This window comes from Capricornis sumatraensis, chromosome 8 (genome assembly GCF_032405125.1).
Source record: "Capricornis sumatraensis isolate serow.1 chromosome 8, serow.2, whole genome shotgun sequence".
NCBI lineage: Eukaryota > Metazoa > Chordata > Mammalia > Artiodactyla > Bovidae > Capricornis > Capricornis sumatraensis.
This window is the reverse complement of record NC_091076.1, coordinates 28,079,026-28,094,663: the sequence shown is the minus strand read 5'-3', so window position 1 is coordinate 28,094,663 and position 15,638 is coordinate 28,079,026. Positions and strand designations below refer to the sequence as shown.

Below are 15,638 nucleotides of genomic sequence, written 5' to 3'. Positions count from 1 at the left end.
ATTGTTTCTGAACCTCTGTCAAAAGTAAAATAACTATATTTGTGTGGATTTATTTCTTCAGTCTCTGTTCCATTTGGTTTATATGTCTATCCCTTCACCAGTCCAGAGTTGATTAATATGGTTTTATAAAGTGAAAGTGAAGTCGCTCAGTCGTGTCCGACTCTGCGACCCCATGGACTGTAGCCTACCAGGCTCCTCCCTCCATGGGATTCTTCAGGTAAGAGTACTCGAGTGGGTTGCCATTCCCTTCTCCAGGAATATGGTTTTATAGTTAAGTCTTAAAACCATGGACAGTGAAGCCTGGAGTGCTACAGTCCATGGGGTCGCAAAGAGTTGGACACGACTGAGAGATATTGAATAGTGTTAATTTCTCCAACTTTATTCTTCTTTATCAAATTTGCTCTGACCATTCTAGTTCATTTGCCTTCAATATAAATTTGAGCATATGCTTCTCTGTATCTACTAAAATCCTGCTGATATTTTGATTGGAGTAACAGATATATTTATTAATTAGGGGGATAACTGGCATCTTTACTAAGCTGAATCTTCCAATCCATCAACACAATAATCCTCTCCACTCACACAGAGGTAATTTTTTTCAACAGGATTTGTGGTTTTACAGCATACAAATTTTGCACATTTTTAAGATTTGCATCAAAGGGCTTAATTTTTCTGAACTATCGATCACTGTACTGACAGTTTCTTCCATTCCATACTTCATTTCTTCTTTCAGTAGTCCTTCCAATGAGGATCTATGAATGTAAACTCTTTTTTTTTCATGTCTAAAGATGTCTTTATTTCACCTGTACTTTATATAATAATTAAAATGCTTCTAGAAATCTAAGGTGAACTTATTTTTCACTAAGAATCTTGAGAATACTTTTACATATAATGTTATTAGTAAGAACTCTGTTGAATATAGGTGGCATTCCTTTTTCTTCTGAAAGATTTTAAGATGTTTTTATCTCTGATGTTCTATGTATTGGCCATAACATATCTAATTATGAATTTAAATTATCTTGCTTCATACTTTGGATTTGTTTTCATTTCTGGAACTTATGCTTTTATACATTTCAGAAAATTTTCAGCAATTACCTATTCAAAGAATTTTTCCCTCCACTATTCATTCATTTCCCCCCCAAAACTACTAGCATATTACTGTGGAAGCCACTTTATATAGCCCCCCTGCCACTTTAATTTTTTTAACCTCATTGTCTCTCTGTTCCACTGTACAATGTGGGAATTTCTCAGTACTGTTTTCCAATTCACTAATTTACTCTTCAATTGTGTCCAGTCTGTAATGGATCCCATCTATTGTACTCTTTAAGTATGATTTTTAAGTATGATTTTAAGTATGATTTTGTTTATTGTACTCTTTAAGTATGATTTTAAGTATGATTTTTAAGTATGATTTTAAGTATGATTTTTAGGTATGATTTTTCTTTAAGTATGATTTTTCACTTATATATATTAATAACTGATTCTTTTTGATATTCACTTGTTCTTATTTATATCTATATTTAAGTATTTCCTGATCCCTTTTATTGACAATATCACCTCCTTCTATATTTTTAGACTCTGTCAGAATCTTCCACCTGGAGTAAGTTCACTTTCTAAGAAATGATTTTGTTAGTGACATTTGTAGCATTAAATCTCATTTAACTTTTCAAATTTTGGTTTGTAGGCTTAAATGTACTTGTTTCTCTTTTCTTCTACTGCCCTGTCTGTCCCCTTTCCTCTCTGTGAATATTAATTTTCCTCATTTGGTTTAGAGAACCCTCCTGGTTCTCAATCTAGTGCTAGGATTTAAAATAACAACTTGGCATTTGTTTGGCATTATTTCTCTGTGGCAATATTAGGGATGCGGTATATCAAATACTGTTTGAAAGGATAACATCTACGTTCTTCCTTTGTTGGCACATGAAATAGCACCCCAGGAGTACTGTGAAACTGTTGGGGTGGGTGAGAGCAGAGTGGGAGGGTGCTTTCAATCATCTTTCATGAGTAAGAATAAACCCAGTCCCTGGATGTAAGTGCTGGTAAACTGACTAGTCCCCTGTCTTAAATGTTCCACTTTTAGTCTGGTTCATCCTATACGTGTTAATACTCCAAAAGTGTCATTTCCTAACTCGGAGCCCGGCAATATTACAGACTTATAATTCTGTCTCTTTTTATCCATGGGAATTTTCATCTTACAACTGTCATTTTGGTTTGCTTTCTTTCTTCTTTTTTTTTAAAACAATGCATTCATTATTGCTATGCTTTGGGGACAGAGAGTGATCCCTTCATGTGCCAGCATTTAATTCATAACCGATTTTCACGCCTAGATGTATAACTGAGCAGGACCCTGTGGAGCCTTCCTGGGACAGACTCCTTCCCATATCATCTGCTTTAGCTCCTCTTTGAAGGAATTAGATAATATTATCTGAGGCACATTTCCTGAGTTGTTTTACAGATATGAAAACTTCCACCAAATGGAAGATGTTAACTACTTGATGACTATAAGCATATACCCCCAGGATTCCTGGAGCCTTAGGATTTATAATGTTTACCCGTGTGACATCACCCTGTTACCTCACCATCAACCAATCCGAGAACTATGCACAAGTTGATCACATATCCTATGACCACCACCGAGGTCACCCAGACTTTGAAAATGCTTTCCTGAAACCCATCAAGGAGTCCAAACTTTTTCAGCACTAGCTGTCCCAGACTATTTTATGGCACATTACAATAAACCTCAGATATGCAGACGACACCATTCTTATGGCAGAAAATGAAGAAGAACTAAAGAGCCTCTTGATGAAAGGGAAAGAGGTGAAAAAGTTGGCTTAAAGCTCAACATTCAGAAAACGAAGATCATGGCATCTGATACCATCACTTCATGGAAAATAGATGGGGAAACCATGGAAACAGTGGCTGACTTTATTTTTCTGGGCTCCAAAATCACTGCAGATGGTGATTGCAGCCATGAAATTAAAAGATGCTTACTCCTTGGAAGGAAAGTTATGACCAACCTAGACAGCATATTCAAAAGCAGAGACATTACTTTGTCAACAAAGGTCTGTCTTGTCAAGGCTATGGTTTTTCCAGTGGTCATGTATGGATGTGAGAGTTGGACTATAAAGAAAGCTGAGCACTGAAGAATTGATGCTTTTGAACTGTGGTGTTGGAGGAGACTCTTGAGAGTCCCTTGGACTGTAAGGAGATCCAACCAGTCCATCCTAAAGGAAATCAGTCCTGGGTGTTCATTGGAAGGACTGATGTTAAAGCTGAAACTCCAATACTTTGGCCACCTCATGTGAAGAGCTGATTCATTTGAAAAGACCCTGATGCTGGGAAAGATTGAGGGCAGGAGGAAAAGGGGACGACAGAGGATGAGATGGTTGGATGGCATTACCGACTCAATGGACATGGGTTTGAGGGGACTCTGGGAGTTGGTAATGGACAGGGAGGCCTGGTGTGCTGCGGTTTGTGGGGTCACAAAGAGTTGGACACAACTGAGCGACTGAACTGAACTGAACAATAAACACTACACTTTCCTTTACCACAATCCGGTGTCAGCAGATTGACTTTACTGCGGGTAGGCAAGTGGACCCGAGTTTGGTTCAGTAACAGATGTGTCCATGACACACAGATATCTTCAAAGAGTTTGACTTCTAGTAATTTTGAGAAATAAAATGCAACTGTAGAATAATTTACAGGGCATATAACACTTAGATTTCCCAGTGAAATATTCACAGTAGACAGGGATAATTATCTTTCCCTAAACTTCACTCAAGCAAACAGAGATGCATATTTAAAAGTCTGTATTACCTTTATATATATTTGACTGTTGATTAAAAGTGGAATAGCATTGAACATGTATATTACCCCATGTAAAATAGATTACCAATGCAAATTCAGTGCATGAAGCAGGGCACTCAAAGCCAATGCTCCGGGACAATCCAGAGGGATGGGGTGGGGAGGGAGCTGGGAGGGGATTTCAGGATGGGGGAAACATGTGCACCCGTGGCTGATTCATGTCGATGTATGGTAAAAACCACCACAATATTATAATTATCCTCCAATTAAAATACACAAAGTTTTTTTAAAGTGAATATTTTGTTGTTGTTACTGTTGACTTAGACGTTAGCTAACAAAGGCACCATGATAATCAAAGAATTCCACCTTCTTTCAGAGGAAATCTCTCATGGTTACTTAAATCAAGCAAAAACCTGTAAGTCATACATACGGATAAATGGCCTCTTTAATGTTCCCGAAGATCTGTTTCCCAGTCATTATGATGGTCAACTGGGTTGTCAGTTCTACTAGACAGCCTGCAGGATCACACTAGCAGGAAGAAAAAGGAGAAAAATTAAGTGAATGATGAAAGGTGGACTTCTGCAACAAAAGAAATCTCAAACCAGAAGGTGAGAATCTGAAGATTTGCATTGGAACAGATATTAAATGATACAAAGGGATATTTAGTTCCAAGTTTCAAGCATGATCACAGTGGTGGTGGTGGTAATTTAGTCGCTAAGTCGTGTCCAGCTCTTGAGACCCCATGCACTGTGCCTGCCAGGCTCCTCTGTCCATGGGGATTCCCCAGGCAAGAATACTCAAGTGGGTTGCCATTTCCTTCTCCAGGGGATCTTCCTCACCCAGGAATCAAATCCAGGTCTCCTGAACTGCAGGCAGATTCTTTACCAGCAGAGCTACTAAGGGAAGCTAGTAGATTCAGCTGTGAAATATGTTAATTAAAAAACACAAAACACTTTTCTGGGCCTTATTCTTAGAAAATTCTGAATCTTTCTATCTGTGTTAGGGCTGGAAGTTGTTATTTTCTTCATGTGATCTGGTTGCAAGCCAGATTTGGAAATGACTGAGCTGGTCTAATTCTACACCCATGTGGGGAGCCCTTTCTGCTGTACCTCTAGGAAGTTATCATTCATCCTTTGCTGGAAGCCTTCAGGAATATAGAACTTACTTATTCCAGTTCATAGCTCATATTTTATATCAAACAATAGGTACAATATAACTTTCTTTCCCCAAATAAACTGGAGAGTCTATCAGATAGCAGGATTCTAAGACCAATATGCTCCATGGACAGAGTCAGTATCTTAGACTTTTCTTGAAACTTGATAAAATTTGAGTAACTATGGGGCACACCAAAAGGTACTGGATTAACAATGAGTTACTGAAGCCATAAACATCACCCCTCTAGAGAACTCTTACCTCTTCACTTCTCCACACACCAAACAAATACGTGTATTTTCCGGGATATCCGACAAACTTCCCTTTAAAGAAAGCTACGTAGAAGCAGGATGAATAGTAATTTACAAACTGAAACAGGAACATTTTCAAGGTAAGACTGCTCTCATACTCCTGGTGAGTCCGAGGAATTTCTGAGAAAAAACAAACAACAGCAACAAGGTTTAATATCACACCTTCCTGTTTCTTCATAAAGTGTTTTACTCCCTGGGACAGGTGGATAGCTAGTTATATTACTCAGAGTCTATTGAAATGCTCCCCACTCAGTTCATAACTGACCAATACTAACTAGCTATGGATGTGTACTAAGCTTTCTAGGACCAGCATTGCATTAATCTCATCACCAGAGAAGCCTGAGAAGCCATCATTAGTATGTGTAGAGGGGTGAAATACTTGCCTAGGGCCACAAAGTTAGAATACGGAATTCAAACCCTTATCAAACTGAAGCGCCTCCTGCTCATCCCCATGATTCCCAGGATATCTGTGTGTGTGTGTGTGTGAGTCACTCAGTCCTGTCCAACTCTGCAACCCCAGGGACTGTAGCCCACCAGGCTCCTTTGTCCAAGGGATTCTCCAGGCAAGAGTACTGGAGTGGGTTGCCATTTCGTCTCCATATCACTACATGATAGCCTGTAAATATTTCAGATCTCTCTTGTCTGTTTCCAACCCAGTTTAAACAAAGTAAATCATATAAAGGGCAGAGGGTGATTTCCACATTGATTTGTGCTTCCCTCTCATGAATTAAATGGGTTTATCAATTTTTAAAATAATGTCATGTAAACAGTGGCAGCAATAGTACACATTTCCCATCTCCTTCATTGGAAGTGGATGATCATGATCTATTGCTTAATGAACTCCAAAGATAAGAAAAAGTTAAGAGTCTCTTCACACCACAGGAGAACAGCATAAGCCATGAAAGAGTAAGGGACCATGTTTTTCTGAGATGATATCTTCCAAGGGTATGAGCTGATCCAGCCAAAACCAGGACATGTTCAGCAACATGGAAATGGTAACACATATTCTGAAGACACAGATAACTCCTCAACTTTACTAAAATTTAGTTGCATTCCTACAAAATCTCTAATGTGAGTACAGGTGATTTTGCTCAGTGATGAAAGCTAAGGTATTTTTAGGTGCTTGGGTTTTTACATTTCATGCAAAGATGGGCTCGATAAAGGACAGAAATGGTCTGGATCTAACAGAAGCAGAAGATATTAAGAAGAGGTGGCAAGAATACACAGAAGAACTGCACAAAAAAGATCTTCACGACCCAGATAATCATGATGGTGTGATCACTGATCTAGAGCCAGACATCTTGGAATGTGAGATCAAGTGGGCCTTAGAAAGCATCACTATGAACAAAGCTGGTGGAGGTGATGGAATTCCAGTTGAGCTGTTTCAAATCCTGAAAGATGATGCTGTGAAAGTGCTGTACTCAATATGCCAGCAAATTTGGAAAACTCAGCAGTGGCCACAGGACTGGAAAAGGTCAGTTTTCATTCCAATCCCAAAGAAAGGCAATGCCAAAGAATGTTCAAACTACCGCACAATTGCACTCATCTCACATGCTAGTAAAGTAACGCTCAAAATTCTCCAAGCCAGGCTTCAGCAATACGTGAACCTTAAACTCCCTGATGTTCAAGCTGGTTTTAGAAAAGGCAGAGGAACCAGAAATCAAATTGCCAACATCCGCTGGATCATGGAAAAAGCAAGAGAGTTCCAGAAAAACACCTACTTCTGCTTTATTGACTATGCCAAAGCCTTTGACTGTGTGGATCACAATCAACTGTGGAAAATTCTGAAAGAGATGGGAATACCAGACCACCTGACCTGCCCCTTGAGAAATCTGTATGCAGGTCAGGAAGCAGCAGTTAGAACTAGACATGGAACAGCAGACTGGTTCCAAATAGGAAAGGGGGTACATCAAGGCTGTATATTGTCACCCTGCTTATTTAACTTCTATGCAGAGTACATCATGAGAAACGCTGGACTGGAAGAAACACAAGCTGGAATCAAGATTGCCAGGAGAAATATCAATAACCTCAGATATGCAGATGACACCACCCTTATGGCAGAAAGTGAAGAGGAACTCAAAAGCCTCTTGATGAAAGTGAAAGAGGAGTGAAAAAGTTGGCCTAAAGCTCAACATTCAGAAAACGAAGATAATGGCATCCGGTCCCATCACTTCATGGGATATAGATGGGGAAACAGTGGAAACAGTGTCAGACTTTATTTTTGGGGGCTCCAAAATCACTGCAGATGGTGACTGCAGCCATGAAATTAAAAGACACTTACTCCATGGAAGAAAAGTTGTGGTCAACCTAGATAGTATATTCAAAAGCAGAGACATTACTTTGCTGACTAGGGTCCGTCTAGTCAAGGCTATGGTTTTTCCTGTGGTCATGTATGTATGTGAGAGTTGGACTGTAAAGAAGGCTGAGCACCGAAGAATTCATGCTTTTGAATTGTGGTGTTGGAGAACACTCTTGAGGGTCCCTTGGACTGCAAGGAGATCCAACCAGTCCATTCTGAAGGAGGTCAGCCCTGGGATTTTTTTAGAAGGAATGATGCTAAAATGAAGCTCCAGTACTTTAGCCACCTCATGCGAAGAGTTGACTCATTGGAAAAGACTCTGATGCTGGAAGGGATTGGGGGCAGGAGGAGAAGGGGACTACAGAGGATGAGATGGCTGGATGGCATCACTGACTCGATGGACGTGTCTGAGTGAACTCCAGGAGTTGGTAATGGACAGGGAGGCCTGCTGTGCTGCAATTCATGGGGTCGCAAAGAGTCGGACACGACTGAGTGACTGTACTGAACTGAACTGGGTTTCAGGTGCATACACACACACACACACACACACACACACACACATATATATATGTATACACACATACACACACACATACTGTTGCAAACTCCAAATTTGAAAGAATATTTAATGGAAGAGACTTCCCAGTGTTTACCCTGCTGCTGCTGCTGCTAAGTTGCTTCAGTAGTGTCCAACTCTGTGCGACCGCATAGACAGCAGCCCACAAGGCTCCTCTGTCCCTGGGATTCTCCAGGCAAGAATACTGGAGTGGGTTGCCATTTCCTTCTCCAATGCATGCATGCATGCTAAAGTCGCTTCAGTCATGTCCGACTCTGTGGGACCCCATGGACAACAGCCCACCAAACTCATCTGTCCATGGGGTTCTCCAGGCAAGGATACTGGAGTGGGTTGCTATTTCCTTCTCCAGTATTTACCCTAGTGCTGAGTAAATACTGTGCTGCCTTTTCGGTTAACATTGGTCTAATGACAGTGCACAGATTTCGAGAAGAGGCAGAAGCTCTTGGAGAGTACAGTCACAGAAGAAGCTGAGGCAGGTGCTAAGTCTCTGATCTCATCTCCAGCTTGCTGGGGGCAAGGGCAGGAAAAAACTGTGCTACTCTCTCCAACTGAACCTCCCATTCCACCTGGGACCTCTTCACCATCCCTCATGGCTTTAGGAGAAATTTTCACAAGAACATAATCCAGGTCTTATGACATGCCAACTGAAAAGAAAAGCACTACCTTTTAGATTTATTCAGGAGGACCTGATTGATCTGCTTTTCTGACAAGAGGCTTTCAAAATTCAACACCTTGCAAAAACCATATACAAGAAATAAAAATTATCTGTGTCTTGAGAAATGTGTGAGGATTTTATTTAGGCTTCAATTAATCCCATCAAGGAAGGATTAAGGCAAGAATATGCAAAGAAGATCTACAGAGGCCTAATTCCTTTTAGTTCTTCTTCCTGCTTCCATTATAATAGGCCTGAATGTAGCTATTAGGGAATTCTGAAGTACCAGGCTACATGTCTACCTGTAGAGCAAAACTGTCTTGAAATGTGCTTTGAAAAGTGAACTCCCTGGGGGCTGATCCAGAATGAAGGTGTAACATTGGTAGGAATTCTTTTTCAGAGTCATACTAATGATTTGGCCAGCTTACCCATTTTTGTAATCCAGGCAGATATCTTTTCATAAAAGAAATTCAAGATCAAGATGACAATAAAGTTCAAGCACGATCCAGAGAGAGATGTGGTTATCTGCGGAGTGAGGAAACTTTTGACATGCTTTAAGGATGCTTCACTTTCCATGAAGCTAGCAAACGTAGCAAAGACTGACAGGCGGTATACAATCACAGCTACCATACACGCGACAACCAGAGCCATCTGGGGAAGGGAAACAAAAACTGGTCACTCTGGTCTCTGTATCTGTGCGATGCATACACAGCTGAAACATACTCTTCTCTTCAGCTCATGTGTTAAGTTTAGCAGATCTGACGTGGAGAGCAAGCCAGGCCAGTTCCTCTTACTACTCTTGTTGTTTGGTTGCTCAGTTATGTTCAGCTCTTGCCATCTCATAGATTGTAGCCCACCAGGCTCCTCTGTCCATGGGATTTCCCAGGCAAGAATACTGGGTTGCCATTTCCTTCTCCAGGGGATCTTCCTGACCCAGGGATCAAACCCACATCTCCTGTTTGGCAGGCGGATTCTTTACCACTGAGCCACCAAGGAAGCCCCCTCTCACTGTAGATGGTATAAATGACAGGAGATGAAAACTAGGAAAGTAAAAAGGTTAGAGATAAGGCATATGGTAGCAGCTGAGTAAGTAGAAAATAGAAAAGTGCTCACTGCTCATCCTCTAAGTCCACCCTCTTGAACAAGTTGGAAAATTAGCCAGCAAGCCAGCATCTGACTGTGGCCTTACCTGTTCCTGGGTAGCCCTCTAAGATTTTTCCTTTTTTTGCATTTTTAAAAGATTATAAAGAAGAAGACAATTATGTGTAAGAGACTATTTGTGGCCCACAAAATCTATAATATATCCTTTACAGCAAATGTTTGGTAACCTCTGCTTTAGTTAAATATGTATTGTGAAGATTCATACTTTCTCAAGAAAAATATGTTTAAAAATTCAATTTTATTTCCCCTTACAATATTGCCGTTAGCAGTCTGATATGCCTGGTAGTTTAGATATTTGTATAGTATAAATTTTATACCTTCCCATACTGCAAAATCACAAAGATCTTTATAACAATGATTGGAGAATTTTATTGAGAAAGTTGAGGAACTGAATAAAATTAAATGAGTACTAGAAATAAATGACAGTGATCTTACCACACTCTAAAATATTTTTCATTTAGTGTCCCCAATTGATTATAACCCCTTTTAATTCTATCATCTCTCCAAAAATGATTGTTATATCATCTAGGAAAATACACATTTAAATAGAAAAACCAATGCCTTTAAATGAAAAAGGTTAAAGATTAAAAAAATTATGGGACAACATGGAGTAGTGAGGTTAATCAATAGTCTACAGTTGCAAATTATTTATACTTCAACAGGCTAACATCTCAGAGGGTAACTTTATTTCCTAAAATTAAAGGTCAACTGTAAGAGGGCATAGATTTGGAAAGGGAAGGCAGGAAATAGATTATGAAGATGGAGGAAGCTATTAGGTAAAAGGCATGGAGAAAATCTGACTCCCTAACAATGGGATATACTAATTAAATTCTTTAAGTAGAAGATGTAACATTTTCTTCCATTATTTTGGCAAGAGAATGAACCTTAATGGTACTTTATAGATACTCTAGATGGGTATAAAGACAAATTAATATTTTTTTAAAAAAACTAACCAAATAGCCTGTAATCAAATTGTTTATTATACTGTTCTGATTTCAAGTTATCACCAGATTAACAAAGAGCTGGGGGAGGAGGAGGAATAGGCTTTAATATAAAGCACCTCTCTCTCCCCACAACTCTTTTTCCAAGTTTTAATTATGACACATCCATGTAAATTACAGTTTATTTTATGTAAGTGCTCCATTCAAGATAAAAACAAAATACCGTGGAGGGGGAGGGAAGAGAGGGACACAGGCCATAGCAGATGAAACTGTTGAAGTAACCCCAATATGATTTGAAATCAAATAGATCACAACAGTTTTAAAGAATGCTCACCCATAATGTCACTGTGACTCCTGATAAAATGTACCATGGAAGACGGCTATATAGAGGCAAGTAAGGTTCCATCTCCTGTAATTTTGAAGAAATCACAGCAAAATTAAAAATCTACCCTCAAAGTTGGGATTCCAAGCAGTAGTCAAAATCACAAAGCCCAGTTCAGGTAGCTCTGAATCAGTGGCTTCACCGTAGCTCATGGAAAGCTACATTCTAGTAGCGGTTCCTTACATTTAGGTAGAAACCTTTAGGGCTCCTAGATGGAATATTCTACAAATGATAAGACTTATAAGATATACATTATTTCCTGAGTGTTGAATTCTAGTGGTATTCAGAGCAACATAGACAGGAAAAACAAACCCAAAACCTGAAGGCTGCTGCTCAGGTAGATATGCTTTAATGACGTTAAAATTTTCTAATTGAGTTAAACTGAATTGGGCACGCTGCCCAAGAGCGCTCCTGAACGTCAGGATGTGTGTGCATACATCTGATGATGTACATGTGTGTCTCCAATGTTTGTGTGTTTGTATGTGTGTGCATATTTGCGTGTATACTTGTGTGGGTTTTCATGCATGCATGTGCATGTCCCTAACAGACTCAAATGTAAGAGGTTAGGTTGTGCTTAACGACTGAAGGAGTACTGCAATGAGGTTAAAAACCTCATTTCAAAACCATTAAAGCTAAGTGAAGTAGATGATTCACAGTGAACTAATACATATGTTTTTTTAACTGGTTTCAAATGTAAACATTCAATACATTTTGGTTTTAGGTCAATAGTTTTTGGCAAAGCCAGCTGAACTGCTTTTATATTCTTTTTCTATCCCATGAAGTATGAACAGATATACATCAAATCATTATTAGGAAATATTTCTTTTAATATATTTCAATTAATTTCAAATTATTAATATATTTTCTGAGGTGATTTTTCTCTTCATTCATTTACTGAATTTTTTGTATTGTTTCAATGCAATTTAATAAATCTTTAGTGAATGCCTGAACTGTGAGGAGTTTGAGTGTTATACATAAGAATAGTGTCCTGCACAGAGTAGGGAATTGTACTGAAGAGATTTTAGAGGCTTTCTAGTCTCCGTTTAACATCATCAGGTAACATGGCGATTATAGAGTATGGCAAGGTAAGAACTCTAAGAATATGCAGCCGAAAGTTACCAAGTACCTTTCATTTTCACATGAAACTAAAATAAGATAACAAGAAGTCAAAAAACTCAGTTAACAACATACAGCCAGTTTGCCAGTTATCCCTAAATCTAGACTTTCCTTTCTAGACACCAGTGCAATTATCTTCCCATTACAGTCAATTAGTATGGTCTAGATGGATAAACTTTGGTCTAATAAAGCAATCAATCATAAGCTCATTACCTTAATACAATACCATTTAAATTTTCACACATTAACTTAGTATCATTTCCATATATGTGTGGGTGTTTCATATATATATATATAAATTTACATATAAAGTCCACAACACACTATTTTCCATTTCATTTTATTCCACTTAGCATTAAAACTAGGTATTTTATGTATGATGGCTTGGATCTGCTTCAAAATAATTGCAGGTGGCAATAGCGGTAAAGAACCTGCCTGCCAATGCGGGAGACACAGGAGATGCAGGTTCGATTCCTGAGTTGGGAAGATCCCCTGGAGGAGGGCATGGCAACCTACTCCAGTATTCTTGCCTAGAAAATCTCATGGACAGAGGAGCCTGGTGGGCTACAGTCCACAGGATCACACAGAGTTAGACATGGCTGAAGTGACTTAGCACACACGCACGCATGCTCAATCTAGTGGCGGGGGCAGGGGAAGGGGGTGTTTGGGTGTGTAAAAGAAAAAGGATTGCCCATGGATTAATAATCATTGAAGTTGGGTGATGACTCCATCCTGGGACTCATTACTCTTTTCTACCTACTTTTTCATGTGTTCAAAATGCATATTAGAATCAAGTAAATAAGTTTATGTGATTTATATGTTGGAGAATATTCATATTTAACGGCAGATGAAAATGCACATCATTATTTGAGAGGCCATCCACAGGCAGTGTGTCCACTGAAATACACTGCCTATTTCAGCTTCCTAATATACCTGAGTCACTGCATTCAGTTTCCTTTTTGTACACATAGCTTCAAATTCAGGTCTTAGCTGGAGCTGCTGCTGCTCTTCTTCAAAGTCTACCAGGTCCCACTCATATTCCAGTCTGGCTTGTCGTCGCTTCCAAAACTCCAAAAACAATGTGACTATGGGCAAAGAAATATATAAAAACAAATATAATAAGGAGATGGCACAATAAATGAATAAGAAGTCAGTAACTGGGTTTTCTTTCCTTTAGAAAAATCATTTTGGTTGTATGATGGTTATTCTGTTACTATTATGTTTGATGATAAAATTATAATACTATGAATTTTAGTATACTACTAAAAAATAGTATTGAAATAACTCTATATATAAATACAAACTAGTTTCTTAGATAAACATAGAAAAAATTTTTTAGGCACACTATTCTCTCTTCATTCAGATAACTTGAAATAATATTTGAATGTGACATTTCACTATCACCTTGATTTTGTTTACATGTATTTTACTGAAATCATTCAAGCAACAGTACCACTCTCTCAGGCTTAGGAAAATTTAAGGAAAATACAAGAGCCGTTTCACAGCACAGTATCTTTCTTTGTGCCTCTGTGCTTCTCTCCTCTGTCTACATCTGTTGGTCTGTCTCTCTCTGTACATGAAAGTGAAGTCGCTCAGTCGTGTCCGACTCTTTGCGACCCCATGGACTGTAGCTCACCAGGCTCCTCTGGCTATGGAATTTTCCAGGCAAGTGTACTGGAGTGGATTGCCATTTCCTTCTCCAGGGGATCTTCCTGACCCAGGGATCGAACCCGGGTCTCCTGCACTGCCAGCAGACACTTTACCGTCTGAGCCACCAGGGAAGCACCTGGTGCATAATGTATATATTATACATATATACTATAGAGTATATATGCATATACTATATGCACATATACTATATATAATATGTATTATTATATATAGTATAATATACAATATATATAGGTTTTAAAATAAACTATCACTTAAAGAATAATATATTTACAGAAAAGCACACAAACATGATCAGCACCCCCAGAAACTCTTAGAACCCTAAGGCATAGATGTAACTGGTTTATATATATGTGTATATATATATGAATATACCAAAGACATACACACAGCAGTTTCTTTAATCATTTGTATATCAGTGGACATTTAGGCTGTTTCCACTCCACACCTTGGTTAATGTACTAATAGAGAGTGTCGCAGTGAATGTGGGAATGCTAACATCTCTTTGAGATCCTGATTTCAATTATTTTGGGTAAATACCCAGAATTGGGATTGCTGCATCACATGGCAGTTCTACTTTTAATTTTTGAGGAACTTCCACACTGTTTTCCAGTTGTAACATTTAGCACTCCCATCCATAGTATACAGGAGTTCATTGTAATTCTCAACATCCTCATTAACATGCCTTTTTTTTTTTAATTTTGGTAACAGTCATCCTGACAGGTATGAGATACCATATCATTGTGGTTTGATTTGCATTTCCCTGGACTGCAAGGAGATCCAACCAGTCCATTCTGAAGGAGATCAGCCCCGAGATTTCTTTGGAAGGAATGATGCTAAAGCTGAAACTCCAGTACTTTGCCCACCTCATGCAAAGAGTTGACTCATTGGAAAAGACTCTGATGCTGGGAGGGATTGCGGGCAGGAGGAGAAGGGGATGACAGAGGATGGGATGGCTGGATGGCATCACTGACTCGATGGATGTGAGTCTGAGTGAACTCTGGGAGTTGGTGATGGACAGGGAGGCCTGGCGTGCTGTGATTCATGGGGTCGCAGAGTCGGACATGACTGAGCGACTGAACTGAACTAAGAACTAGACATTAAGTTTTTTTTTTTTTTCATGTTATCTGTTGGTCATTTGTATAACTTCTTTGGAGAAATGCCTAGGCAAGTTCTTTGTCCATTTTTAAATCAGGTTATTCTCTTTTTTTCTTTCTTACTGTTGAGCTACAGGAGTTCCTACTATTGAGCTACTATGAGCTACAGGAGTTCCTCATACATATTAGAGATTACTCAATGGACGTGAGTCTGAGTGAACTCCAGGAGATGGTGATGGACAGGGATACCTGGCGTGCTGAGATTCATGGGGTCGCAAAGAGTCGGACACGACTGAGTGACTGAACTGAACTAAACCCCCTATCAGAAACATGGTTTGCAAATATTTTTTGCCTTTCCATGGGTTGCCTTTGCATTCTGCTGATTGTTATCTCTGCTCTTCAGAAGTGTTTTAGTTTGATGTACTCTGGCTTATTTTGTTTGTTTCTGTTGCCTGGACTTTGGTGTCATCTGCAT

The 15,638-nt window shown here is 39.1% G+C and overlaps 1 protein-coding gene across 1 annotated transcript in view; it reads right to left on the bottom strand.

The window, feature by feature from the left end:
• ANO5 (anoctamin 5) overlaps positions 1 to 15,638 on the bottom strand; it is a 71,046-nt gene that overhangs the window by 15,516 nt on the left and 39,892 nt on the right. The window contains exons 11-15 of the mRNA XM_068977361.1: positions 13,329 to 13,480; positions 11,232 to 11,306; positions 9,224 to 9,446; positions 5,218 to 5,387; positions 4,235 to 4,332 (exon numbers count right to left, since the gene is read on the bottom strand). Coding sequence (XP_068833462.1) covers positions 4,235 to 4,332; positions 5,218 to 5,387; positions 9,224 to 9,446; positions 11,232 to 11,306; positions 13,329 to 13,480 — 718 coding nt within the window. The remainder of the gene's footprint in view (positions 1 to 4,234; positions 4,333 to 5,217; positions 5,388 to 9,223; positions 9,447 to 11,231; positions 11,307 to 13,328; positions 13,481 to 15,638) is intronic.